The sequence below is a fragment of the Diabrotica virgifera genome, chromosome 5 (assembly GCF_917563875.1).
Source record: "Diabrotica virgifera virgifera chromosome 5, PGI_DIABVI_V3a".
NCBI classification, from domain to species: domain Eukaryota; kingdom Metazoa; phylum Arthropoda; class Insecta; order Coleoptera; family Chrysomelidae; genus Diabrotica; species Diabrotica virgifera.
The window spans coordinates 2643278-2671034 of record NC_065447.1 but is presented as its reverse complement, the minus strand read 5'-3'; the positions used below and the strand labels follow the sequence as shown (position 1 = coordinate 2671034).

Here is a 27757-nt window from a genome sequence, read left to right as displayed (position 1 = left end):
CGGAAAGTGAACGTTAGGGACCGGCAAAAGCTTTTTCCTGTCACTATATTTTCCAATCGCTATTTCATGACACAGACATAAGTCGCTTACTTTGCTGCTTCCAAAATTTCCTCTGGAACTTCATTTTCTGTGTCGGACAATTCAAAATCTGAATCCATCTATTTTTGCGAAACTCACCAAACCAGTTTGACAACCAACAAATTAAAAATCAACTGGCCCCTGTCACTTCATAATAAATCGCAACGTTGTTGTCATAGTAACAGAATTAACGCAGTCTAGTCTGTATTATGAAACAGCGATTGGAAAATAAAATAAAGGTACCGGAAAAAGCTTTTGCAGGTCATTAACGTTCACTCTCCGGTCTTAACCGGCAAAATGCTATTTTCTGGACAAAAAACTATCCAGAAAGTACAAATTTTCTGGTGGGTCTTAAAAAACAAAGCATTTGCCGGTCCCTAACGTTCACTTTTCGGTCTTGACCGGCAAAACGGTATTTTCTGGACAAAAAATTATCCAGAAAGTATAATTTTTCTGGTCGGTCTTAAAAAACAAAGCATTTGCCGGTCCCTAACGTTCACTTTCCGGTCTTGAGCGGCAAAATTCTATTTACTGGACAAAAAACTATCCAGAAAGTATAAACTTTCTGGTCGGTCTTAAAAAACAAAGCATTTGCCGGTCCCTAACGTTCACTTTCCCGACTTGACCGGCAAAACGGTATTTTCTGGACAAAAAAATTATCCAGAAAGTATAAATTTTCTGGTCGGTCTTAATAACAAAGCCTTTCCCGGTCCCTAACGTTCACTTTACGGTCTTGACCGGCATAAAGCTATTTTCTGGACAAAAAATTATCCAAAAAGTATAAATTTTCTGGTCGGTCTTAAAAAAAGCATTTGCCGGTCCCTAACGTTCACTTTCCGGTCTTGACCGGCAAATTTTCTGGTCGGTCTTAAAAAATAAAGCATTTGCCGGTGCCTAACGTTAACTTTCCGGTCTTGACCGGCAAAACGGTGCTTTCTGGACAAAAAATTATCTAGAAAGTAAAAATTTTCTGGTTGGTCTTAAAAAACGAAACATTTGCCGGTCCCTAACGTTCACTTACAGGTCTTGACCGGCCAAACGCTATTTTATGTACAAAAAATTATCCAGAAAGTATAAATTTTCTGGTCGGTCTTAAAAAACGAAACATTTGCCGGTCCCTAACGTTTACTTTCCGGTCTTGACCGGCAAAACGGAATTTTCTGGACAAAAGATTATCCAGAAAGTATAAATTTTCTGGTCGGTCTTAATAACAAAGCATTTGCAGCTACCTAACGTTCACTTTCCGGTCATGACCGGCAAAACGCTATTTTCTGGACAAAAAATTATCCAAAAAGTATAAATTTTCTGGTCGGTCTTAATAACAAAGCATTTGTCGGTCCCTAACGTTCACTTTGCGGTTTTGACCGGCATAATACTATTTCTGGACAAAAAATTATCCGGAAAGTATAAATTTTCTGGTCGGTCTTAAAAAACAAAGCATTTGCTGGTCCCTAACGTTCACTTTCCGATCTTGACCGGCAAATTTTCTGGTCGGTCTTAAAAAATAAAGCATTTGCCGGTGCCTAACGTTAACTTTCCGGTCTTGACCGGCAAAACGGTGTTTTCTGGACAAAAATTATCTAGAAAGTATAAATTTTCTGGTCGGTCTTAATAACAAAGCATTTGCCGGTCCCTAACGTTCACTTACAGGTCTTGACCGGCAAAACGCTATTTTCTAGACAAAAAAATATCCAGAAAAGTATAAATTTTCTGGTCGGTCTTAATAACAAAGCATTTGCCGGTCGCTAACGTTCACTTACAGGTCTTGACCGGCAAAACGCTATTTTCTAGACAAAAAATTATCCAGAAAGTATAAGTTTTCTGGTCGGTCTTAAAATAGATTTTTTTCAGCTGTTTTACTCTTCTTTCAACTCTTTAGTCAATGTGTGCTTGCGCGATATGTTTGTTGGTCCAGGAATTAGTGCAGCCACAATTCCAATAGATATAGAACATTTTATTCGCAAACTATTATATCTACATACTGTGTATTATCAACCAATTTAAGTCAATCTGCGACATTTGTCGCAAAATTTTTTGTATTTATATAAAATTAAAGCTACTTTTGGAGCAATCTGCTCACTTGTGATGCTTAGTTTGTTTTTTATGCGGATATTGTGATTGGTGGAACTAACAACTATTTGTCGTGTGTTTGGATTTCGTATAAACAATCTACAATCATAAATCTAGTGTAAAAAATCACATAAAAGGCATCCGGTAAAGATTGTTAAAACGTCAATACACCTAAACATAGTTTTATCGTAAAAATGTACTCGAAACCGTCCCCAATATATATCACATACATACAAATCCTGATCACTACGTGGCTGGTTCGATAAGTACTTAGCCTCTCCTCCCCAGGGCGCCACTACCGCAATATCGTATAATACATTCCCGTAGACAGGAGACGTTAATTTGTCCAATTCGTTCCTTTATTTGCGCATGTGCAGGCAATGTCATATTGAATTTCGTGCCAAAATTTAAATAATGTGCAGTGGACCTATTACGGCTAAAAAAGATTATTCTTTCTTTAACTAGTAGTATATTTTAACATTTATAGATTATTCTTTCTTTAACAAAGTATTCATAATATCTAAATGTGCTTTTAAACAAATGTTAGTGTAGATTTCAATTAAATTATTTATCTATAATTATTTATAACTATTTATATCTTTTAGAGAAAAAGATAAGGCAAGTCTAAACTATAAAAAATAGGTTAGGTTAAATGATATTTTCAAATATATTGGATAAGTAGATACGAATTAAAATGGACCGATGCCAACGGAAAAGACGGTATTATTTTATCAGATTGTACACTTTACTACAAATTTATTTTAGAGTGTAGTGTGCTTAAAGTGTAATGAAAAGAATTAACGGATTCGATGGTTGGAAATTCATGTCTAACAATAAACAAAACTTTTGTTTTCAATCTTCCCACAAGATTTATTTAAAATATTTGTAAGTTGTTAGTTCTGAAAGCTGGCGTTATTCCTTTCTTTTTATGTGTTTGGCTACATATTTGTTGATATCTTACCTGTGATAGAGAAGAAGATAGGTTCTGGGTTTTTCTATGATAATGGGAAGACTAATTTCAAGGCTTTTTTATGCAGTTTTTGATTTTCGATTCTGTTAATTGTTTGTTCCTTGTACCCATTGTTTACTGCTACATATATATTTGTTGCATGATGCGTACAATTCTATAATTATATCTCGAAGTTATTTATGATATGGATATTTCTGTCAGTCTATGTAACATACAGTGGGTGATCAAATTATTAGAGCCACGTAGTAAAATTCAATGTTTTAGAGAAAGGGTATATTATTGAAGTGTATAATATATTAATGCGTTTGTTTCCATTTGACTGTCTTGTTGCACTTAATGAATGCAATAAATAATAGTCCGACAATAGTGGTAATGCGTGACTGAGATGCCTTTGTTTATCAGTGCTGCCCAGCTAGCTTGCAACTCGTGTGCCTCTTATTTTGTATTCTTGGTGTTTACAGTTATAATAAACTCTGAGAGTTTCCATTGCTCTCCAGTGATATTCTGACAGTCTTATACAATTTTTTGGGAATTTAGTAAACATTGCACGTTCATTACACTAGTGGTACATCTCACCAAGGAAAATAGTAGAAATAAAAACTTTATTATTTAACACTAAATTACTCCAACAGAAGCATACCATCCATTTCTAAAGTTTCAAAGGCAACGTGGACCGTATAAAGAAAAAATTTACATACCATTATTAAACAAAAGTAAAATTTTCTGAGGTGGCTCTAATAGCCACCCTAATAGTTAGGATGGGATGATGAATTGTGTCAGTATTTTGTATTAGATAAAAAAAGTAGCAAGTTGCCCAAAGTATTGTTCTCTTCTTTTTGTTCTTTTCTTGATGCCTATTACAACGTTGGATAAATGGATGCCAAAGTCTAATATCTCAAAAGACCTGTTTTTGATTTACAATGATGATTCGGACAACTTGCTATTTTTTTTATCTAATACAAAATACTGACACATTTCATCATCCCATCCTAACACAACATAAATAGGACTTTTCAACGCTTCTCATTTGTTTCGAGCTTGTTGATAGTTCTTATAATCATCCATGTATAATATTAATATACGACATTAGGAACAGAAGTTCTAAACAAATGAGAAGGGCTGAAAAATCCTATTGGCAGTCTACATAATATGTTACATACACTGACAGAAATACCCATGCCATAAATAACTTCAAGATAGAATTGTACATCATTCAACAAATAGCAGTAAACAATGGGTACTAAGGAACAAACACATAATATAAAATCAAAGTTATGACCAACACGGCTTTGTATAGTAGTAATTTGTTATTTAATGACAATTTGGATGTCCTACCAAGGAGCCAGTACATTTGTCTGAACTTGAGATCCAACTGCCTGCATTTCATTTGGAGGTGTTTGTTCCATGTTATCCTTTGGTTGATATGCAATCCAAATGGTATTAACAATATAAAGAGGTTAATACAATAAAACAAAGGTTTAAGTATTTATTTTTTAAATTTTAATCCTTTATGTATTAGAATCTATAAAGTTTTGAACCAAAAGTATTAATTACACTTTCATTTGCATGCCGTCAGCATTTGTTTATTTAAATGTACTATAAAAAACCCACCATACAGCTAATTCCTTTATTATTATTTTTATCCTTTAAAACAATTTGTTTATCATACATTTTTGCTAGTTGTGGAAGTTCTTTTAACGGAATGTGATATAACATACTTTAAATGATACTTAAAATCATTTCAAATCAATAAATCAAACACCAATATCATGTATGTACATATTTATAAATTTATTAACAAACTGCAATCCAAGAAAAATAATATATTATCAACATTAGCCATTTACAGTAAAACCTCCATTAATCGAAATAATTGAGGGGGAGGCTGTTTCGGATAACAAGAATTTCGGTTAAAAATAACATTGTTTTTTGTATTCTCCTTTTATCAAATTACATAGTATTGGAGAGATAGAGCTACAAAACATCGTTGTCGAAGGGAAACACAAAAGAAAATAGAAGATTCCTAAAAAAAAACACTCTAAACATGTTCAATTTGCTTAATTTTATTGCTGTTTAATTTACTTTTTATTGACAAAATTATTTAAACTGTCAAGACATTTCGGTTAACGGAATTTTTACTGTATTTGCCTTAAATGGCAAAATTTTAAAACAAACAAACACACACATAAATATTTGCACTAGATTTTCTCCTAGTTAAAAATGTACTGCCACAGCTTGTTCCATTAAATAACCGCAGGCTCAGTTGCCAGTATTTCAATGTTTTCTCTAAACAACTGCAATATTTGTAAAGCTGATATTCTTTGAACAAAAGATTTCTTGCATTGCATCTCATTTCACATATCAATATGAAAAATCTCTTCAAAATACCAAATCTTTCAATAACAAGCAATATTTATAATGGAAGCACTTCAACTGCTGTAGTTGAGAACTGGATAGCAATACATTGTCCATAAATTCCCCATTTTATATACCCATAATATGCACAAGTATTTAACAACTCCTAAAATAGAGTATTTATTTCTAAATGTACTTCTATATTGCAGGATGATTATTATCGGTTATGTTCTATGTTGTTCTGTTCTTTAAATGACAAAATACTAATTAAAGTCAACGTTTTACTCTTTTCCATGATCTTATTTTACTTTTTATCTACATTACAGGTAACAGCAGATTTTATACAGAATTTCAGCACATTTTAAAAGTTATTTTTATAATTTTTTACAAATTTACAAAAATATTTAATGTCAATTGTCAAAATAAAAGATTCCTTTATATGACATTGCTTGCACATGCGCAAATAGAGGAACGAATTGGACAAATTAACGTCTCCTCCCGTAGACGGCCTGTGCAGTGTTGTTAACCCTACGGATTTTCCGTAGATTTACGGATTTTCGAAATTATTTTGGATTTTCGGATATCGACCACATTGCTACGGATTTTTCGGGTCGCGGACGTTTCCCCAACTGTCATCAATACGACTAACTTGACGCGTAACTTTGATACGAGAATTATTAAAAAAAATATGCATTGAAATCCAGGGCCTGGATTCCGTGCACTGTAGATATCTACATGTCGCTTTCTATCGATGTCAATTTTCGTAAAAATATTTGAATTTTAGCTTTAATTGAATTATTTTCTAGTTTTGCTAGGTTATACTCTAATTGATGCTGAAGTGAGACTTAGTAAAACAAGAAAATATTTGAATTAAAACTAAAAATTAAAATATATTCACACTGCGCATATCGCTTTCTATTAATGTCAATATATTTGAATTTTTAGTTTTAATTCAAATATTTTCTTGTTTTACTAAGTCTCACTTCAGCATCAATTAGAGTATAACCTAGCAAAACTAGAAAATAATTCAATTAAAGCTAAAATTCAAATATTTTTACGAAAATTGACACCAATAGAAAGCGACATGTAGATATCTACAGTGCACGGAATCCAGGGCCAGATCCCGTAATTCTTTAAGCGTGATAAAGTGAGTACAAAGACATTATATATTTCTTTCTTTGTAATTACACCTTCAATTTACCGTACACTTCTCGTACTCGTAGACTCTGCCGATAAGGTAGAGTCGTGTTAGGGAAAAGTCGCGCGCCTGGATTTTTCAGCTGCAGCCATCAAGAAGCTAAAATGGGGATTTTTTACTCTTAAAATGTCATTCTTCTTCTTTTTTAGTCTATTAAGTGTCATTCTTCTTCTTTTTTTGGTCTGTCAAGTGCCATTCTTCTTCTTTTTGGTCTGTCGATTGTCATTCTTCTTCTATTTTGGTCTGTCAAGTGTCATTCTTCTTCTTTTTGGTCTGTCAAGTGTCATTATTCTTCTTTTTTTTTTGGTCTGTCATTTTCTGTCAAATTTCTGCACTACGGATTTCTACGGATTTTTGAAGCGCCCTCTACGGAAATATTCAGTTGCGGAGTTAACAACACTGGGCACTGGGCCTGTGTCAAAATCTCAGCCGAATCGGACTCGTCGTTTTGTCTTAAACGCGTGTGTTAACGGGCGTATCTGTGAATTTTAGAAAAATGAAAAAGAGCAAAAATTTTTGGAAGGGAAATCCCGCAGCGAAATCAAAGAGCGCTTGGATGTCGTGTACAGTGACTCTTCTCCTTCGATGTTGACTATCACAAATTAGTTTAATGAGTTTCAACGTGATAGCACGTCGGTATTTGATAAGTCACGCCCAAGTGCCCAGAAAACGCCTACCACAGAGAAAAACGTGAAACAAATCCACGATCTCGTATTGGCAGACCACCGACTGAATATGCGCGAGATAGCTAAGACAGTAGGCATGTCAAGAGATCGCGTGTGTCATATTTTACATGACTTTTGGTTATGAAAGCTGTCGGCGCGATGGGTGCCGCGTTTGCTCAATCCGGACAATAAACGCAACCATGAGACTACTCAGAGAAGTGTCTGAGACTGTTTAAGCGTGATATAAAGGAGTTTCTACTTTGTTTCATAACCGTCGAAGAAACATGGTTCTACTGGTACACACCGGAGACCAAGGAACAGTCGATACAGTAGACGTCGCCCCCGAACGTGCTCCGAAGAGGGCGAAGACTGACCAATCGGCGGAAAAGGTGATGGTCATCATTTTGTGGGATTCACAAGGTACGATCTATATCAATTTTCTGGAAAAGGGCAAACCAGTCATAGGGTTTTACTCGACGCCGAATTGCAGAAAAAACAGCCCCAATTGTCGAAGAAAAAAGTAGGTACTCTTCCACTATCAAAACGCACCGGTTCACCGTCGTCACCAAGGAAAAATTGCTCGAATTGGGGTACGAACTGCTGTCACATCCACCGTATTCTCCAGATTTGGCCCTGTACGACTTCTTTTTATTTCCAGAAAATCACTCGCAGGACTGAAATTTAAGTAAAATGAAGAGTTTATCACCGCCACGGAAGCCTACTTTGCAGAAGTTCGAGAAAAAAGGTTTGCAGACGGGTTAAAGAAGGTGGAGCATCGCTGGGTTAAGAGTATAAAGTCAAAAGGAGACTACGTTCAGAAATAAATCGCCATTTTTCCAAAATTTTCGTTTTTCTTTGAATGCTAATGCTAAGTACTTATCGGACTGCCCTAGTACAAATCCTGGTCACTAAACTAAAAAGTGCTGAAGTTTTCCGAAAAAACGTAAAAACTAGCTACCTATACCTGTAGGCTCGAGACAATCGTGTAAATCTCATGTTACTTTCTGACTAGAGTTGGGAATGTATCCGTCAATCACTTCTTTGCTGGCTTCGTTGAAGGCCGATTGCATTAGAGCTCTCGTTCTTTCCATCAGGTCCTCCAAGTCGTCGATCGTTAAGTCTGCAGTGTCGATTTGAGGTAAGGCTGTCACAATTACCTTTCCTAAAATAGGAAATTATCAGTAGTAAGTGCACGAGAGCTATAAAATTATCGAATTGTATCCCGCGAGTGACACTTTGACAGTTTTAATTTCACGACCCGAAGGTGAGTGAAATTATGTCAAAGTGTCACGAGGGCAAAAATTCTATATTAATTTTAGAGATCGAGTGCAATTTGTTGCGATTATTTCATGAATAAAACTGTTCAAAACCAAAATTTTATTGTAATTTATTTATGTAAGTACAAATTAGTACAATTAAACACACAGTTGTTATAAATATTTGACGGTTGAAAATCATCACTTTTATAATTTTTAAAACATTAATTATTGTCATTAATGTCACTGAATGTATTTTTTCGTAGCAACGAAGGGCATCTGACGTAATATACTTGACGACGGGTTATCAAAAATTATCGGGTATAATATCACAAGTAAGTGAAAATAAATTGAAAATAATGCAACAGTTTTTCGAAAATTTGTTGTCTGGCAATAGACACGAGAGCCCGCAGGGCTCGAGTGGCTATTGCCCAATGACAACAAATTTGAGTAAAAATGAAGCATTATTTTCTTATTTATTCTTACTGTCGTGTGATATTCGTAAGATTATTTTTTAATACGTATATTATGGATATTTTCTTAAATGTGACAGTTGTCAAAACTAGGAAACTGGTTGCCATTAAACAGAAACAATCTACTTAAAAAAATTCTATCGATAATTTTCTACAGTAGATAATTCTCAGTATAATTTTAATCTGATTGGACAGAATTAAACACGTGATCAAATATCTTACTATACGATTGGAAGTTATAAATCATTAAAAAATAATCAGTTTAATTTTTATTTCTGTAGCTTTCTATTGGTCAGAATCTCCTATGAATTAAATAATCATTTTAATTCATTTTTGGAAAACGTGAAGTATGCAATATTTGTGAATAATAAATACCCAAACAAAACTTGTATGTTCTATTGCATTTAGAATGCAAATATTGCATTTATGTTTATGATACTCTTTCATTTTTATCAAGCATTCCCTATACCTAAACTCATTACTTTCTGAGATATATAAAAAGTAAAATAGGTCATTCGAAAACAAGAAGATATACTTCTTCTTCTTCTGGTGCCATCTCCGCTACGGAGGTTGGCAATCATAATAGCTATTTAAATTTTTGAGGCAGTAGCTCTAAATACTTGTTTTGAGCTGCATCCAAACCATTCCCTTAGGTTGTTTAGCCATGAAATACGCCTTCTCTTTACCTATGCTTCTCAGTACTTCATTTTTCGTAACTCTATCTACCCAGGAAACCCTCATAAATCTTCTATAAGTTCACATTCCAAAGGCGTTAAGTCGTCTCATTGTCTCTAGATTTAACATCCATGATTCCACTCCTCTTTATTGTTCGTAACTATCTACCCAGGAAACCCTCAATTCTTCTATAGGTCCACATTTCAAAGGCGTCAAGTCGTCTCATTGTCTCTAGATTTAACGTCCATGATTTCACTCCATAGTATAGTACACTGTATATGTAACATTTTGTTAGGCGTACTTTAAGAGCTAAGATTACATCTTTGCTACATAGAACCTTTTTAATTTTCATAAAATTAGAACGTGCTTTTTCGATTCTGACTTTGATTTCTGCAGTGTAGTCATTATTTTCTGTTATAAGTGTTCCCAGGTAAGTGTACTTTTTTACTCTTTCGATCTGCTGGCCCTCTACAATCAAGTTTTCGTTAATATTATGGTTGTTTTTACTAATTTTCATAAACTTAGTCTTTTTGATATTGAGACCGTACTTCCTACTACACCTCGCTATTTTACTCATGAGTCTTTCCAGGTCTTGTAAACTATCGGCTATTATTACTGTATCATCTGTATATCTGATATTGTTAACTAAGACTCCATTTACTCTTATGTCGACTGTTTCATCTTCCAGAGTTTCTCGCATTATGGTCGAAGCGAAGATCGATGGGATATGCGCATTTTATCAACGAAATTCGATATTTTTAAGACATTCCAGAAGCCGCTACAGATAAAATGTTTTAACAACCCATTAATCATTCAGAATTAGTCGACGGATATTAGTACAGTTAAAATAATTAAGACGATAACTGGACGATAATGATTTAATGAGTGAAATTTAAAGTTTTTTCTACTTTAATGACAAGCTCATTAACAGAACCCAATTAAAAATTATTTTGCACATCATATTTGAAACATTATTTGGTTGAACAATCTCATTTTTGTTGGCAAAAAAATATATTAATTTGTCTGGATTAAATTACAGTTCTGTTTATCTTAAAAGGGATATGTTACTATCAACATTCACACAGTGTAACCAAACTAAATTTTGTTATTTTGAGTGTAAATTTTCCCAGCGATCTCCGAGGGTACAACTTCAGAATAAGCGTTAAATAGTGATATAGCATGCAGCCTTGCATGACTCCTCTCTTCATTTCCATTTCTTCAGATGTTTCTTTTTCAATTCTTCCTATATACTACTTTAAATTCTACAAAAAGTCATGTGTTGTTAAAATCTATAGAAAACAATACATTATATTTAAAGAAACTTTTCGCCTCCACCTCGTAACAACAATTTTCAATAAATAACACAATCAAGTATATTTCGGAAGCTTGACAACACCGTCCCACATGTATTAGTTTTGTTTAGGATTTTGTACACAAGCGCGGCAAACCCTGTCCCACATGACCGTCCCGCCCTCTGATATTTAATTTAGTTCGTTTAACACTAAATTTTCTACTGTAATGGTAATGGCAAATAGTAATGAGCGGCAATGCCATGTCAACTTATTAACGAGCATCTGTTTGCGATGGATTCATTTAATGGATACGCGATACGCGACAGAAAAAATCGATCAACTGATCGACCTTTTTAATAGGATTTATTTCAGGCTAATAGTATCTTTTTCTATTCTCATACTATAATATATCAATTATGATGTCACTACCTGTATCATAATGTCATAATGAACTTCATTATGATACAGATTTTCACCAATACAGATTTTTAACTAATAGAATCGTGATATGGCATTCGCGATAAAGGTGGTACAAGCGCAGTGACCAATATGGCGAGTCAAATACATACGCTTTGACAGTTCTCAATATGTAAACAAACCGTCAAACTGACAAACTACTGAATTTATTTGTGTTACAAAATTAATAAATTTGATTATTTCATTCATAGGAGATTCTGACCAATAGGGCTTTTCATTCACAGTCATTTGTTTCGAGCTTCTGTCATATGTCATATAATCCGTGTACATTAATATTATACACAGATTATACAACATATGACAGAAGCTCGAAACAAATAACAATCGATGAAAAGCCCTATAGAAAGCTACAGAAATCTGAATCAAATCGATTATTTTTTTCACCTGTCAAATTCTGACGTTTTTGCTTTTTCAGCCAATCACCACGCGTCGTTCTAGCCAATCATTGAGTGTAATACTGATAAAACAGCCTCTTCCTTGATAAAACAGTCTCTTCCCTGATAAAACTTAAGGTACCCTAAATTTCACATAATACGTACATACCTTAATTACGAACGACATTGGAAAATCTCATATTAGTTATAAAAATTGTGTTTTTAATAATTGTTCATTTTCGATTCAAACAGTTTTTTACGTATTAACAATATAATAAATAAATTGGTTCATTTTTAAATCATAAAATAATTTATCTATAACCTACTTAAGACATTGATCCTAGTTGTCTTAAAAATATTTCACAGATGCCCGTATTTACTAATAATACATATTGGTTCACAAAATAATCTTTTCAAATACCACTCGTCCTCTAAATATTGCTTGATAAATTTTTTCGTTTTCATACTTAAACTTCTTTATTTAGGGTAAAATCACTCAAACAAACCAAAATGGATAAAATCACTCGTCCTTCGGACTCGTGATTTTATCATTCGGTTTGTTTTCGTAATTTTACCAAATAAAGAAGTTTTCGTGAAAACAAAAAAATTTATCGATAAAATTTAGAGGACTCGTGGTATTACCTTTGATAATTTTTGATAATCTCCCGTCGTTAAGTATATTACGTCAGCTGCCCTTCGTTGCTACGAAAAAATACATTCAGTGACATTAATGACAATTAATGTTTTAAAAATTATAAAAGTGATGACTTTCAATCGTCAAATATTTATAAAAACTTTGTGTTTAATGGTACTTACATAAATAAATTACAATAAAATTTTGGTTTTGAACAGTTTTATTCATGAAATAATCGCAACAAATTGCACTCGACCTCTGAAATTAATATAGAATTTTTGCTCTCGTGACACTTTGACATAATTTCACTCGCCTTCGGCTCGTGAAATTAAAACTGTCAAAGTGTCACTCGGGAAAAATTCAATAATTTCAGAGCTCTTGTGCAATTACTACTGAATATATTTTTTGTTGTGACTGATCATAGAAAAAATAGTGTATACAACTTGCATTTAATTATCATTATGAAGCTCGTACTCTATACGAAACTCGCCGCATACGGCTCGTTTCGTAACCCTCATACTCGCTTCATAATAACCATCATTAAATGCTCGTTGCATAATATACTATTATGAAACAGTACCTAACTACAAAAAGACATTTGAATTTTTTGTGTGATAATCTGCAATTATTAAATAATACAATAGTGGTATAATTTTTCTACAAATAGTTATTGTAAAACATCATCATCCAGCTTCAAAAGTCCACTGCTGAACATAGGCCTCTTACCTCTTGTTTCTAACCCATCTATCCTGCGCCGCTCTCATCCAGTTTTAATTTAGCTTTCCGAAGTCGTCAGTCCATCTTGTAGGCGGTCGACCGACGCTTCACTTGTCTTGTCTTGGTCTCCATGTCTCCATTCCAATAACCTCTTTATCCTTCTTGTCACCTTTGTCTGTCTTCTTCTTGTTTGTCTTTGGCCTACACCTGCCGACATAGGGGAGATGTCCCCTGGCGATTTATCCACCCTCCTGGAAATGGCAGGATGGACAATGAGCTAAGGACGACAACCCCTTAGGAGGATGCACAATGGGTCAATTGTGGCCTAAGTGCTGTGGGACTTGACTCCATACTCTACAAATACAGAACCTCTTTTTCCATCGCCCATCTGTCATTCTGGCTATGTGTCCTGCCCATCTCCACTTCAACCTGGCTATCCTTTCTATGACATCAGTCACCTTTGTTCTTCTCCTGCTTTCTTCTTTTTTGATTTTGTCTTGCAGAGTTATTCCTAACATTGACCGGTCCATTCTTCTCTGCCTTACTCTTAGTTTGGTAGCCGAGGCTTTAGTTAAGGTAAGTGTTTCTGATCCGTACGTCAAGACTGGGAGGATGCACTGATCAAATACCTTTCTCTTTAGGCATGTGGGCAACTCACTTTTAAAAGTTTCTCTTCGTTTTCCATATACTGCCCATTCAAAACCGATTCTTCTCTTCAGTTCATGAGTCTGGATATCTCTTCCAATCGTAATTTCGTGTCCCAGGTATTTATAGAACTACGAGTTCTATTTCTTTCCCACAAATACTTATGTTCTGGTTGGGTACCAAACATGGACCTATAAATAAAGATTCTTTATAGGTCCATGGTACCAAATTTGTCATTGTTTTGTTTTCGCGATGTTTATATTTAAACCTACATTTTCTGTGGTCACAACGAGTTCCTGTACCATCTCTCTTGCCATACCTAGAATCTCAGTTATTATGACTAGGTATATCATCGGCGAAACGCAAGTTGTTTAGGTATTCTCCATCTATTTTTATTCCCCTTGTCATCCAATCCAAATTCTTGAAAGCATGTTCTAAGACCGTATTAAAAAGTTTAGGTGACATTGGGTCTCCTTGTCTAACCCCCCTTTATACAACCTAGGAATTAGACATTCCATGAAAATGTTACGTTTAACTTTGTCGAAATCTTTCTCATAGTCGATCAATGCGACGAAAAGATCTTATTGTTAGTCTTAACATTTTTGGGCAAGAGTTGTGAAACTATACAGAGCTTCTACTGTTCCAAAGCTATTACGAAAGCCAAAATGTCTATTACTTTCTGAATATTCTTGCATGTACTCGTATAACCTTTAAAAATGTTAATACATTACAATTACAAATATAATATATTTGTTTCACTTACCGTGATCAAATCTTTTGATATCCTTATCTAAGAAGTAGTACCTGGAATATACCACTGGCACAATAGGTAACTTATTTGTTATGGCCATGTGGAATGCGCCCTTTTTGAAAGGGTGAATCGTCCCGTCATTTCGTCGAGTGCCTTCTGGAAATACCCATAATTTAACCTAAAAATAACATTTAATGTTAAAAAATTAAAACGGAAATACCAGAGATTGGCAGTATACCGTTTACCATACATAGTTTACAAAAACTTACAATGAAGTGAAAACTTCTGATGTATGATGGTGTACATTTATAGGCCTGGATCCTGCGTACCAAAAAAAATTATTAATAGCAAGCTGACAATTTGTTAATAGCTTAACGGTGTCTATATAGTCGGACAAACTTTGATGTACGGGAATACTGGAACACGGGAAGTTTTAACTGTGGAACAGGTTACAGGTTTCCAATGCCAGACTATGAAAACGTCCCATGTATTTTGTCAGACAGAACTTCCAATTGATTATTTTAAATTTTCATTAAACTCTCATGTCAAAATCAGACTGACATTTATCACCAACATAATTCCTGTCATTTGACATGTTCTACGTGTCGGACTTATTAAAATGCTCAACATATTTGTCGGACAAACATTTTTTAATATATAAGGTGTGCAAATACTTGAAGGGGATACGAGAAACGATCGTGCGAGAATAGCGGAGAAATATTGCAACTTTCTTAAATAATTCATATTGTCAATTGAAATTGTCAAATTGACGTATATTTCATACCTACTGTCACTGAAGAAGAAAAATTATATATTGCTTCACAATATTGATATGATTGCAATTATTATATAAAGGTAAATTTAATTAATTGTATTTTGCTTGCAGTACTGTACGTTTTAATGTGTAATTGTTTACGTTTTATTAACATAACGTGAATCTTTTTTTTTCTTATTATTTTTTTTGGACTATGGCCTTGACAATTATCCAGTAACCAGGACTAATATAATTGGCCAATATAGGGGAGTACAATTAGAACGAAAATATGCATTGTTTCGGAAAAATCCAAACAAGCTTATATTTTTCTAAAACTTTTTTTGTTAGTTTATATACTACATATTAAAGTAAAAAGTTCTACTCGCAGATTTGGCCGCTAATTGTTTATTAATTGTTTAAACAATAACAATTGTTTTGTATAAATAATTTTAAAAATATCGTTAAATTCATCATTTTACTTTGATTAAATATGTTTTTATTTTGTTTTTGATTATGCTGAATCTGAATATGGCATTGCAATTTGAAAATTCTTATACAGAAGCTCTTATACAGTGTGTCTGCGTATCTAGGAACCACATGGAAAACTTTTTTATTATTAATTTTACGAAAAAAAGTTATTCTTAATAAAATGCTCTGGATAGTCAAAAATCTAAAACTGAACCATCAGATATCCAATTTTATCAATTTTATACGAGTTATGTCAAAAATATGAATTTCGTTAGAGTAAAGTACCTTTATATTCCAGAATATCAAAAAATGCTATTATGAAAAGTTGTTTGAAATTAGAAACTGTGTCTAAATATACAATTACATCATTCTAATCGAACAAAATTTTTTCAATTTTTTCTCAAATTACGGATACTCATCATCATTTTATGATCATCAATTATGATAACTATTTTATTAACACTTTTACGAAAAAAAGTTATTCTTTATAAAATGCTCTCTCTGGTCTAATATCTAAGATACAACCATCAGATATCAAACTTTTTTAATTTTATACGAGGTATATAAAAAATATGAATTATTCTGAAGAGTAAGTGCCTTTATTATTCACAATATTTTAATTAGAAGGATGTAATTGAACACTATAACAAATTTTTTAATTCCAAACAACTTTTCTTAATAACAATTTTCGATATTGTAAAATGTAAAGGTACTTTACTCTTGAGTGAAATTCATATTTTTTGACATATCTCGTATAACATTAATTACATTTGGTATTTGATGATTGCATCTTAGATTATAATATGATACAGAGTATTTTATAAAGAATAACTTTTTTTCGTAAAACTGATAATAAAAAAGTTATCAATAGGTTCCAAGTTACGCAGACATACTGTATAAGAGCTAAAAAAAATTTTTGCTGAACATTTATTATTGTTGAAGCTTATTATTAAATGTATGTTAGGTGAGTTTTACAGAAAAAAGTTTTGATCACTTTGTATAACATTTTTTTAGCTGGTAATTTTCGGTTTTTGTATGATATTTTTGTTATCTTTCTTAATTTTCCCAAAAAGACATAGTTTATTTCATTTCTAAAGTAAAATAATTTAGTGCACTTTAAAGATTACATCCTAAGTTTTAAAAAAGAACTTATAAAACTGTAATAGATCTGTTCAAATTTGAATAATACCGTCATAAAGTGGTGGTAATTCTATAAAACTACGAAGATTTCAAAAATTACATCTTTTGAGACGTCATATCATTTGAATTAAATTTTTGAGATTTCTTTTGAATGAAACATCATTTAGTAAGATGCTTGAAAGGTAAGTTGTGCAAAATTGAGAATTTTGTAAGAAAAATTGTATTGTTACACATTTTTAAACAAAATTCATGTAAGGCTCACTTTCCGCTAGCGTTACCAGGTGTCCCGATTTGCGCGGGACGTCCCGATTTTCAGGCGTCTGGGGCGCGTACCGATTTGTACCTGATCGGGACACTAAATGTCCCGATTTTCACTCACAAAAACCAATTTCAGGATTACTTGCAGTGAATTTTAACTATGTTATAAAAACAAGGCACTCCTAAAAGCGACAAAATGAATGAAAAATATAATTTTAATAAAAAATAAATAATTTACTTAATCTACGATTTTGTTTTGTAATTTCGTCTGATTATTATTATTATGTAGGATTAAATACAGATTATAGAAACACCTTGTAGTCCAGTAAATGAACGGGAAATACGGCGATACCCGATACCGTGTAATTTTCAGGATCAACTAAGAATTGCATGAAAATTTGGACTTAGTTTCTACTTACCATCCACAGTTGAACTTAATGTTGTTCTGAAGTTATTTCCTTGTGGCATTTTTATAATGAACTATTTTAAATGGGAAATAAACCACAATTTTACCAAAAAAATGAATAATAAAATACAGTTGAACTTGTGCCGTTGGTTGTTTTTGTGACAGTCACCCCTGGATAAATTGACTAATTCTAAGCAATTTTAGTTCTATAGAATTTTTTAACTTAGTTAATACTTTTCGAGTTATTTAAGATTGAAAATGTTTATTTTTCGACAAAAAATCACGTTTTCAGGCGATTTTCACAAATAACTGAAAACTATAGACCCAGCAAAAGCAAAGTTGTAGCTCATGAAAAATACGTTCTTATTCGTCAAATTCCAAATAAAATATTTCAACGTGAAATAACCAATATATGAAGCACTTTTCGGGAAAAACCAATTAAAACTTTTTTAAAGTGTTTAAGTTTTATTTTTATGTTTTAAAAAAAGTTTCTAGTATTAAAACTAAGCGAGTTATGCTCAAAATCAAGTTGACTCCTTTTTTGTAAGAAAAATCGTGAAAATCTCCCCCTACTTAGCACCTCAAATGAAATTAATCGTTACCGCTTTACAAACAATTTACTTTACTTATGTATTTTTTACATGATTGAAAGGGCCTGAACGAGTCACTAATCACGAATGTATGCGAAATATGAACAGCCATATTTTAACCAATTTTTGTCTTACAGAAAAACAAAATGAATCTATCATATTTTTATAAAAGCAAATCCTACCTACTTTTTACTCCTTGAGATTATTAGTATCCCTAATACTTTTTAAGTAATTTTGAAAAAAAGGGCATATAATATGCAATATTTTAGGAATTTTTTTTTTACTATAAAACCAATTTACAATTTTACTATAAAACCAACTAAGCACTTCCAACCGGTAAACCTTACAGATCGTATAAACAATACACATATTACAAAGTAAATGGTAAAGCGGTAACGATTAATTTTATTTACGGTGATAAATAGGGGGAGATTTTCACGATTTTTCTTTTACCAAAAAAAGGAGCCAACTTTAATTTTAGAGTAATAATCTCACTTAATTTTAATGCTAGAGACTTTTGTATATAACAAAATTAAAGATTTTTTTAAACACTAAAAAATTTTAATAGGTTTTGCCCGAAAATTGCTTAATTTTTTGGTTATTTTAAGTTGAAAAATTCGATTTGGAATTTGACGAATAAGGACGTATTTTTGATGAGCTACAACTTTGATTTTACTGGTTTTATAGACTTTCTGAACATACAATTTTTTTTGCTTTTTTAAAAGCTACATTTTTGCTAAGAATATTTTTTTGGCTAAAATTGCTTGAAAAATATTGAATTAGTTTAAAATTATATAGATCAAAAGTTTTTTAGAGTTAGTCAGTTGATTCATTCTGGCACTTACTTTAAACGCGCGTTTTTTCACCCCCGAGAAGGGGTAAGTGTAACTGTCACCCCCCCCCCCCCAAGTAAAAGCGACCAACGGTACTCGGTTCAACGGTTGAACCAAGTTCAACTTTGAAGTAGACAGTAAGTAGAAATTAAAACCAGATTTTCATGCAATTCAGAGTGGACTCTGAAAATTACACTCCAAATCATTTACTGGGCTATTGTTGATTATTTGTCCCGATCTACAACCCTAAATCCCGATTTGTTTTTCCTTATGTACCGATTAAAAACAAATCAGACCTGGCAACACTACTTTCCGCCCACAACGTACTTATACATTTTATTTCTTTCTATTACATATAACCATAATATAGCTTAATCATTCTTCTTTCATGTTCGATTTGTAAAATTTCATTTGATCCATTAGTTTAGTTAAAGAATTATAACTCAACTGTGCACTTCGCCGTACGTTAGTTTACAGTGCGCCAATGTTTGTGAGAAGGGTGACTTTAGCGTTATATGTAAATAAAAAATAATTATAGAAGATACAAAATTAATTTTAGAAAATTCTTTATATAAGGTTTTTTTTTGTAAAACTTTCTGAATTTTTCAATGGTCGTCAGTTTTTTTCTGAAATATATATTTTTGGAGTTATTTAAAAAAACATCTAATTTCGTAGTTCATTTGTTTAATAAAAAATGAAGCACCCACTTCTCGAGTAGAACTTTTTGATATGTTGTTTATGAAACATTTCTTAATGAAATTACAAAAAATTCTATCATCTTGTTTGATTTTTTCCGAAGTGAAAATCTATATGCACTCCCCTAATATAATTAAAAGTGCGAACAATGTTGCTGAGCGTAGAAACCAGGTGTCGCTTTGCCGAACTTGCACGGTCCCAATAAAGTTTGCTCTTGAATCAACTTAAAAAGAACCTACTAATTTTCACAATCATAAACTTGTCTGGATGACACTGACACGTTCCACAATTAAAACTTCCCCTGTTCCCATACGCCATACATTAAAGTTTGTCCGACTAGACACTGTCAAAGGGGATCGGTACAAACTTTCAGTTTCAATGCTGTTTAAATGGGATTCATTTTCTTCGAATCCTGAGAAAACTAATAAGTATTTTTGAAAAATTTAAACGCAGAATGAAAGATTACGTTATTAGTGAGGGCCGAAAGTTCCTGAGAACTTCTATAATGTTTATTTTAATAAGTTACAGAAGTGAAAAAGTACGAGAAAATTAAGTGTGATTTTTAATTTCAAATATCTCATTCAAAATAAACTTTTTATTTATTCTAAGGGACTTTCGGCCCTCGGTAATAATTCAGTCTTTCATTCTGCGTTTAAATTTTTCAAAAATACTTATTAGTTTTCTCAGGATTCGAAAATAATGAATATATTTAAAACAGATTGAAAATTTTGACAGGCGTCAAAATTATGCATTTTGTTAATTTTCCCTTAAGGGGATGGGCACGAACTTTCGGCTTCAATGCTATTTAAATGGGATTAATTTTTTTGAATCCTGAGAAAACTAATACGTATTTTTAAAAAATTTAAACGCAGAATGAAAGATTGCGTTATTACTGAGGGCCGATAGTCCCTGAAAAGTTCTATAATGTTTATTTTAATAAGTTACAGGAGTGAAAAACTAAGATAAAATTTAGTGTGATTTTTATTTCAAATATCTCATTCAAAAGAAACTTTTTATTCATTCTAAGAGACTTTCGGCCCTTGATAATAAAGTAATCTTTCATTCTGCGTTTAAATTTTTCAAAAATACTTATTAGTTTTCTCAGGATTCGAAAAAAAAATGATTACATTTAAAATACATTGAAAATTTTGGCAGTCGTCAAAATGTTCCTTTCTAGACCAGTAAGGATCTGCGAAAAAACGTCTATTTTTAAATGTGAGAGGTGGCATTCGGATTTTTGCAGATAAAGTTAGGTGACACCTTCAGTAATAATAATTAAAATATTTAAAAATTTCGAAAAACATCGATTTTTTTCTGCTTTCTTTGCTTATAACTTTAAAACGATTCATTTTGGAACAAAGTCGTAGAGTAATAAAATAAAGATAATTGAATTTTGTATGATATACGACTGGTAAAAAATGTCTTAAGGTATTAGCTTTTCTGCAATATAGCAATAAATACAAAATAAGGGGGCAAAATAAGTCTGTTATTCAATATTTTTTAAACTCTTTGGTGGCACTTATAACCTTAGTAATTCGCTTAGGAAATTCTCTGGAACATACTTAAATCGTGTACCGAATTTCATTAAAATCGACCTAATAAATTTTGCATAATAAATTTGCAATCTAAATGTTTTTAAAAAAGTTCAAATTTTTTAAAATCTTTCTGAACAAAAAGTAGACCATTTAGAAGTTGGCTAATTTTTTTACATATAAAGAGGTGCCCTACCTATCTAATACACTTTACAGAATTAAAATCGGATTATTTAAGGGGCCCCAGCAATGTTTTAAATTTATAAACAATTTTTTGGCTTATAAACAAATAGCTTTGTTTAATAATAAAAAAAATAATTTTTAGGAATGCAAATAATTAAAACCGGTATAATTTGACTTAAACTTTCAAATGCTGTCAGCAGAATTGCTATTTTATTTTTTAATCAAACGTTATTCGCGTACAAAAATTGCAATTTCTCGATTTTTTGAAAGTTCCACCGGGTTTATCTCGAAAACTATGCATCATACGAAAAAACTTGTAAGAGCATTTTTTGCTTAGCATTACCCAAGAAATACAAAAAAAATGTTTTATTTTGCGAAAAATCGATTTTATGTAATTCCTCAAGTTCTTTGTTTTTAACAATCTTATCGACATCCGGATCAACTGTTACCCAAAAAATTCGTGTTCTACGGGTCACAATACATAAAAAACTTGGGTAAGTCCATCTAAATAAAGGAGCCCGTAGCACCCCCTCCTGGCCACAGCACTAATTTGTTTATAAGCAAAAAAATTGTTTATAACTTTAAAACATTGCTGAGGCTGCTTAAATAATCCGATTTCAAGTCTGTAAAGTGCATTAGATAGGTGGAGTACTTCTTTATATGTAAAAAAACTGACAAATCTTTGTATGTTCTAGTTTTTGTTGTGCAATATTTTAAAAAATTTTAATTTTTTTAAAAAAAATTAGATTGCAAAATTATTATGCAAAATCTAGTAAGTCAATTTTAATAAAATTTGGTGGACGGTTTTAGCACATTACAAAAATTTTCTAAGCGAATTAGCAAGGTTCCAAGTGTAACCTAAGTGATGGAAAAACATTGAATAAGGACAGGCTTGTTTTGCCCCCTTAATTTATATTTATTGCTATTTTGAAGCAAGGGTGATAAATTAAGACATTTTTAACCAATAGTATCTGATAGAAAATTTAATTGTCTTTGTTTTATTCCTATAGGACTTTATTCTAAAATGAATAGTTTTTAAGTTATAAGCAAAAAAAGTAGAAAAAAAAACGAAATTTTTTAAAATTTTTAAATATTTTATTTTTTTTTATTAATGTTCCCGGCATATTTGAGAAGGAGCATAAATCAATTATTATTAACAAAGTTATCACGTAACTTTATCCGCAAAAATCTGAATGCCACCTCTCGCATCCACCTAAAAACAGATCCTTACTGGTCTATTCCTCTTAAGCTATTTACAAATTTTCAGCTTGCTATTATTCATTCATTTGCATTTTTTTGGTACGCGGGATCCAAGCCTATTACTAATAAAAATTGTTTAAAAAATATTCAAACGGATTAAAATTTTCTCTAAATTCAGAATAATGCCTAAAACAATATGACAAGTTGAGAGCATAGGAGGCTAATAAGAAGAGGTTATAAACAGATGCAACAACTGATGAATGAGTAGGAAAAGAAAACTAAGATTAGAGAAAGAGAAGAGAATTCTAACATAAATGCACCAAGAGGAATATCGGTGTCAAATGTAAGCTTCAAAATAAACACGGGAAGGAAGGTTAAACAGCATAAATCATTGAATACATAATAGCGAAAAATCAAGAAGGATTTTCAAACAACAGAGGTCCATTCCGAATATTCGTAGTGAAAAACTACATACTTTGTAAACAGGAAGGCCTAAAAATACCAATGGAACATTATGGCCTTTCATGGACTGTTAAATACGGCAGATGATGATAATAATGGCAGAACCTTTACTTAATGATAATTTAATAAATGTTCTTGGATTTTTTAATAATAGTTTTTCTACTGAACGTCGTAAGTTTTAACGGCATCAGAAAAACTGTAGTAATATCATTTTAACGACAAGTTATGAATAAAACAACAACTAAACAACTTGTCCTTGTATTTTTTAAAAGAAATTGTAAGAATCGAATGAATTGATGTAATCGACGTAGTCTCATTTTTGAAATCGTTGCTACATTATTAGAATAATAATAATGTACGCATTAATTGGTTTTGACATTGTTTTTATTAAGATATTACGAGAATATATTGAAAAATTCTTAATCTATTAACTGGTGTAAACGTTATAATTTATTGTTAATTTTGGAGAAAAATTATAGATTGTATTTAATACTTTCAATAACATTGATTTTAAACATTGAATGCTAAAACTAACATTATCAATAGCATTGATTTATAAGATGAGGCATTCTTATAGGTATATTGAAAAGTTCACCTAAATAAAACAGTTGATAACTTAGTTACGAATTGGACACACGAGACTTTATAAATCTCGACATAGCATTGATTAGCAGAAATCTAAACAGTTTAAAGAAAAATTTACGAAGTTGGGTAAAAATCCAAGATAGGTTTGTCAATAAATCAAAATAAAACAAAAATTATTATTATGATGCTAAAAAAATACAGTTAATATGACAAGGTTAAATATTGCCGAATATTAATTTAAGAATAATCCAGGGTAATAAGCTAGAAATAGACCATGTTCGGGACACTCAAAGATCTAGGTAGCTGACTACTTTTTTAGTTATTGTAGACCAGCGGTTCCCAAACTGGGGGGCGCGCCCCCCTTGGGGGGCGTGAGAACATATCAGGGGGGGCGCGAGACAAGTTGAACATTAAATTAAATTTAGTTATATTTTTCTAAAATTCAATATTAACCGCTTGTCAAACTGTGTCTGGTAGCGCAGAGTAAGCAAAAGTTATCTCAAATACCTCTTTTTGACAACACTGTGCATGAAACGCCGCATTAATGATATGACCGAAGACGTACAAAACCAGGTAGTTGATGCAGTAAAATAATCGCCATTTTTTGCTATTCAGCTAGACGAGAGTACTGACATAGCACAATGTTATCAGTTAATTGTTTATGTTCGGTATATTCAAAACGAAAGAATGAAAGACAAGCTACTCTTTTCTACAGAGTTGGAGACTGGAGACCACGACAAAAGCTATTAATGTTATGAAAGCAGTGTGAGAGTTTTTTGACAAACATGAACTTTCTTGACAAAAACTGATCAGTTTATGTACAGATGGCGCACCTTCAATGCTAGGTTTTCGCTCAGGCTATTTGCAATTAGTAATAGAGAAAAATGCTGGTGTGATTGGGGTACATTGTTTTATACATCGACAAGCCTTGGCAGCAAAACCCCTTCCAAATGAACGTATGGCTGTCTTAAAGTTGTGTATTAAAGTAGTGAAGTACATAAAAAAAGAGTTCGTTGAATACTCGACTGTTTAAAACGCTTTGTGAAGATTTAGAAAGTGATCACAAAACACTGCTACTTCATACAGAAGTACGATGGCTCTCAAAAGGAAACATGTTGGCAAGATTATTTGACCTTTGAGATGAAGTAATCACCTTGAAACATCAAAAGCAAAATGAGCTAAACATGGCCTTCAAAAAACATTGTACCCAAGTAATATTGGCTTATTTGTCAGACATCTTTGACTCGTTGAACATCCTCAACCTAAAACTGCAGGGTGGAGACTCAAATATAGTAGTTACTCATTGTGATGGAGGCTTTCCACTTTGGAGGCGTAAAATATCAGCAAACCCCTGAAATTATTCAAATTTCTCTAAAGTAGAGCCAATCTCAGAAGAAACACACGCAGAGGAAAGGACATTTATGAGGATCAAGTTTGAAAATCCAAATATCAAACCATTTGGAGAGCCTAATTGAAGAGTTCCAGAAATACTTCCCAAACACCTGTGACAATTTTATTTACAGAATGTCAACTGATCCATTCCATGTCAACATAGACTCCCTGCATGAATCACGTCAAGAAGATGCTTTGCAAATAAATCCAAATGATTTTTTGCACGATTCCTCTGCCAAATACTTTGTTATAATGGCCAAACCTTCATTTTGGTTAAAATATTTCAAAGTGTATCTTAGTGTATCACGGGAAGCTCTTCATTTATATTTGCCTTTTTCAAGTAACTATTTGTGCGATTTTCAACACTTGTGGCAATTAAAACAAAGTATCGGAATAAACTTGATGTTGCTAGTGACTTGTGCTGTGCACTTACTAAAACTCAGCCACGAATAGGAATACTAGTAAATAAAATGCAAGCACATTCATCTCACTAAGCAACATAATCTATTTTTCTTTTATTAATAATTTTTGTATTTTATGGAAACTGATATTGTTGTATCTTATGGCAGAATAAATAAATGTTTTGTTTTCAAGCTAATACTTATTTGTTTTTGTTTTGTTCCTATTTAGGCGCATACAATTTATTGTAAGGGGGGGGGGGGGCGCGAGAAGCTTTCTTTCAAAAAAGGGGGCGTGGTACAAAAAAGTTTGGGAACCCCTGTTGTAGACCTTTACGAAGAAAACCTACCTGTTTCCTGCTTATAGTTCGTGTCCGTTTTTTAATTATTAACAATTTAGTGCAAAAACCGCGATTTTTTCGATTTTTTGCACCCCATTCAAAAGCTAAATAGTTGACATAAAATTACAAAATTTAATTTTTTAGAACATTAAAAAACCTTCAAAATGCCGATTTTTGAAAGTTAAAAAGTCAATTTGTTGCTACGCAAACTGCAAAATAAGTGAAAATCGTTATTTGTTAAAAACTTTTACTAAAGCTACCTTAGAACTTTATAGTCTGGGCTGATTATCGGAGAATAGGCCATTTTTGGGAAAAGTTATTTACCAGCAATTTTATTTCTGGAATCGAATTATAAGATCCTATATATTAATAATATAGGTATGCAAAGGCCTCAGATAGTGTGCTACTTTTTTTATAAACAAAATGGCGCCCGAAAATCGTGTTTTTTTCAATTATTGCTCTATAACTCCGAAGATTTTAATTTTACAACAAAAATACTCAAATAAAAATTCACCGTGATTAAATTCTGCATAGAGACGTGTTTTTCCCGATCTGCTCCGATGAAAATTTTCCTCGGAAAATGTGGGTTTTCTTTACAAAATCTTTAATTTTCAAATAAAGTTTTAAATAAGTAATTATTTACCAATAATTAAATAATTTGGTGACTTAAAAGCCTTCTTGGTTTAGATCATAGTTCCAGAAGCTGATAAAAATTAAACGAATATTTTAGCAACAATTCAATTGTTAATTAATAATTTACGGTCGCAATAATAACCAAAATAATTATGATACACCGATCAAACTTTGAAATCTTATAAAGATGAGATGCCTATTTAACATTTTGTCGACAAAATATAAATTTTTTGTTTTTTTGCATAATCTTTAAATGTTTAAAAAAATAGTTATAAACAAATTAACGTTTCCCAGAAAGTTTTTACTATATTGTAATTTTAAAAAATAGCTAAAATGCGCATTTCAAATTTCTTGAAAATGAATGCTTTAAAACTTTTTTGCAACCATTTGCAAAAAAGTTATGAAACAGCAAAGTAAACATACGATTACTAGGGTGTTTATAATTTTTTTTAATTCTTTCAAAGCGTAGAAGTGAGTTTAAAGTACCAGCTAATTATTTACAAAAAAATATCGATTATCAGTTTAATGGTTCTATTTTAATTAAAGATTATAAATATATTTTTTTGCAATTTACACGCGCGAAAGTAGAATAATACAGTAATGTAGCTAAAATTTTCACTCGGAGCGACGACCGGCCGCGCGAGACGTACACTTTTATAAATAATATATGCTGCGTGTCAGTCGCTTCGAGTGAACATTTTAGCTCCGACTCTGTATCAGGCCTACTTTTGCGCTAAAAATTACAAAAAAAAATATTTTTAATCTTTGATTAAAATATAACCATTGCACTAATTTTTTACATACTTTGTGAGTAATTAGATTGTACCATAGACTCACTTTTAAGCTTTGAAACAATTAAAACAAATTATAAATAACGGAGAAATCGTATATTTACTTTGCTGTTTCATAACTTTTTTGCAAATGGTTGGAAAATTTTTTTAAAGCATTCATTTTCAAGACCTATGAAATACGCATTTTAAGTATTTTATAAAATTAGAATGTAATAAACAATTTCTGAGAAATGTTAATTTTCTTATCACAATTTTTTTTAAATATTTAAAGATTATGCAAAAAAATAAAAAATTTATATTTTGTCAACAAAATATTAAATAGGCATCACACCTTTATAATCTTTCTAAGTTTGATCAATGTCTCATGATTATTTTGGTTGTTATTGCGACTGTAAATTGTTAATTAACAATTGAATTGTTGCTAAAATATTCGTTTCATTTTCACCGGCTTCTGAATTTATAATC

General features: G+C 32.0%; 1 protein-coding gene and 1 long non-coding RNA gene across 2 annotated transcripts in view; one reads left to right on the top strand and one right to left on the bottom strand.

Moving 5' to 3' along the window:
- The first annotated feature begins 931 nt into the window (after nt 1-931).
- On the top strand, nt 932-5435 carry LOC126885613 (uncharacterized). The gene is made up of 2 exons (XR_007698397.1): nt 932-1101; nt 1841-5435. It is a non-coding gene; the product is annotated as an uncharacterized LOC126885613 (long non-coding RNA).
- LOC114333524 (1-acyl-sn-glycerol-3-phosphate acyltransferase alpha) overlaps nt 4886-27757 on the bottom strand; it is a 73499-nt gene continuing 50627 nt past the window's right edge. Inside the window, exons 4-5 of the mRNA XM_028283412.2 lie at nt 14643-14808; nt 4886-8498 (exon numbers count right to left, since the gene is read on the bottom strand). Of these exons, the coding sequence (XP_028139213.2) occupies nt 8329-8498; nt 14643-14808 (336 nt within the window). The 3' untranslated portion in view covers nt 4886-8328. The remainder of the gene's footprint in view (nt 8499-14642; nt 14809-27757) is intronic.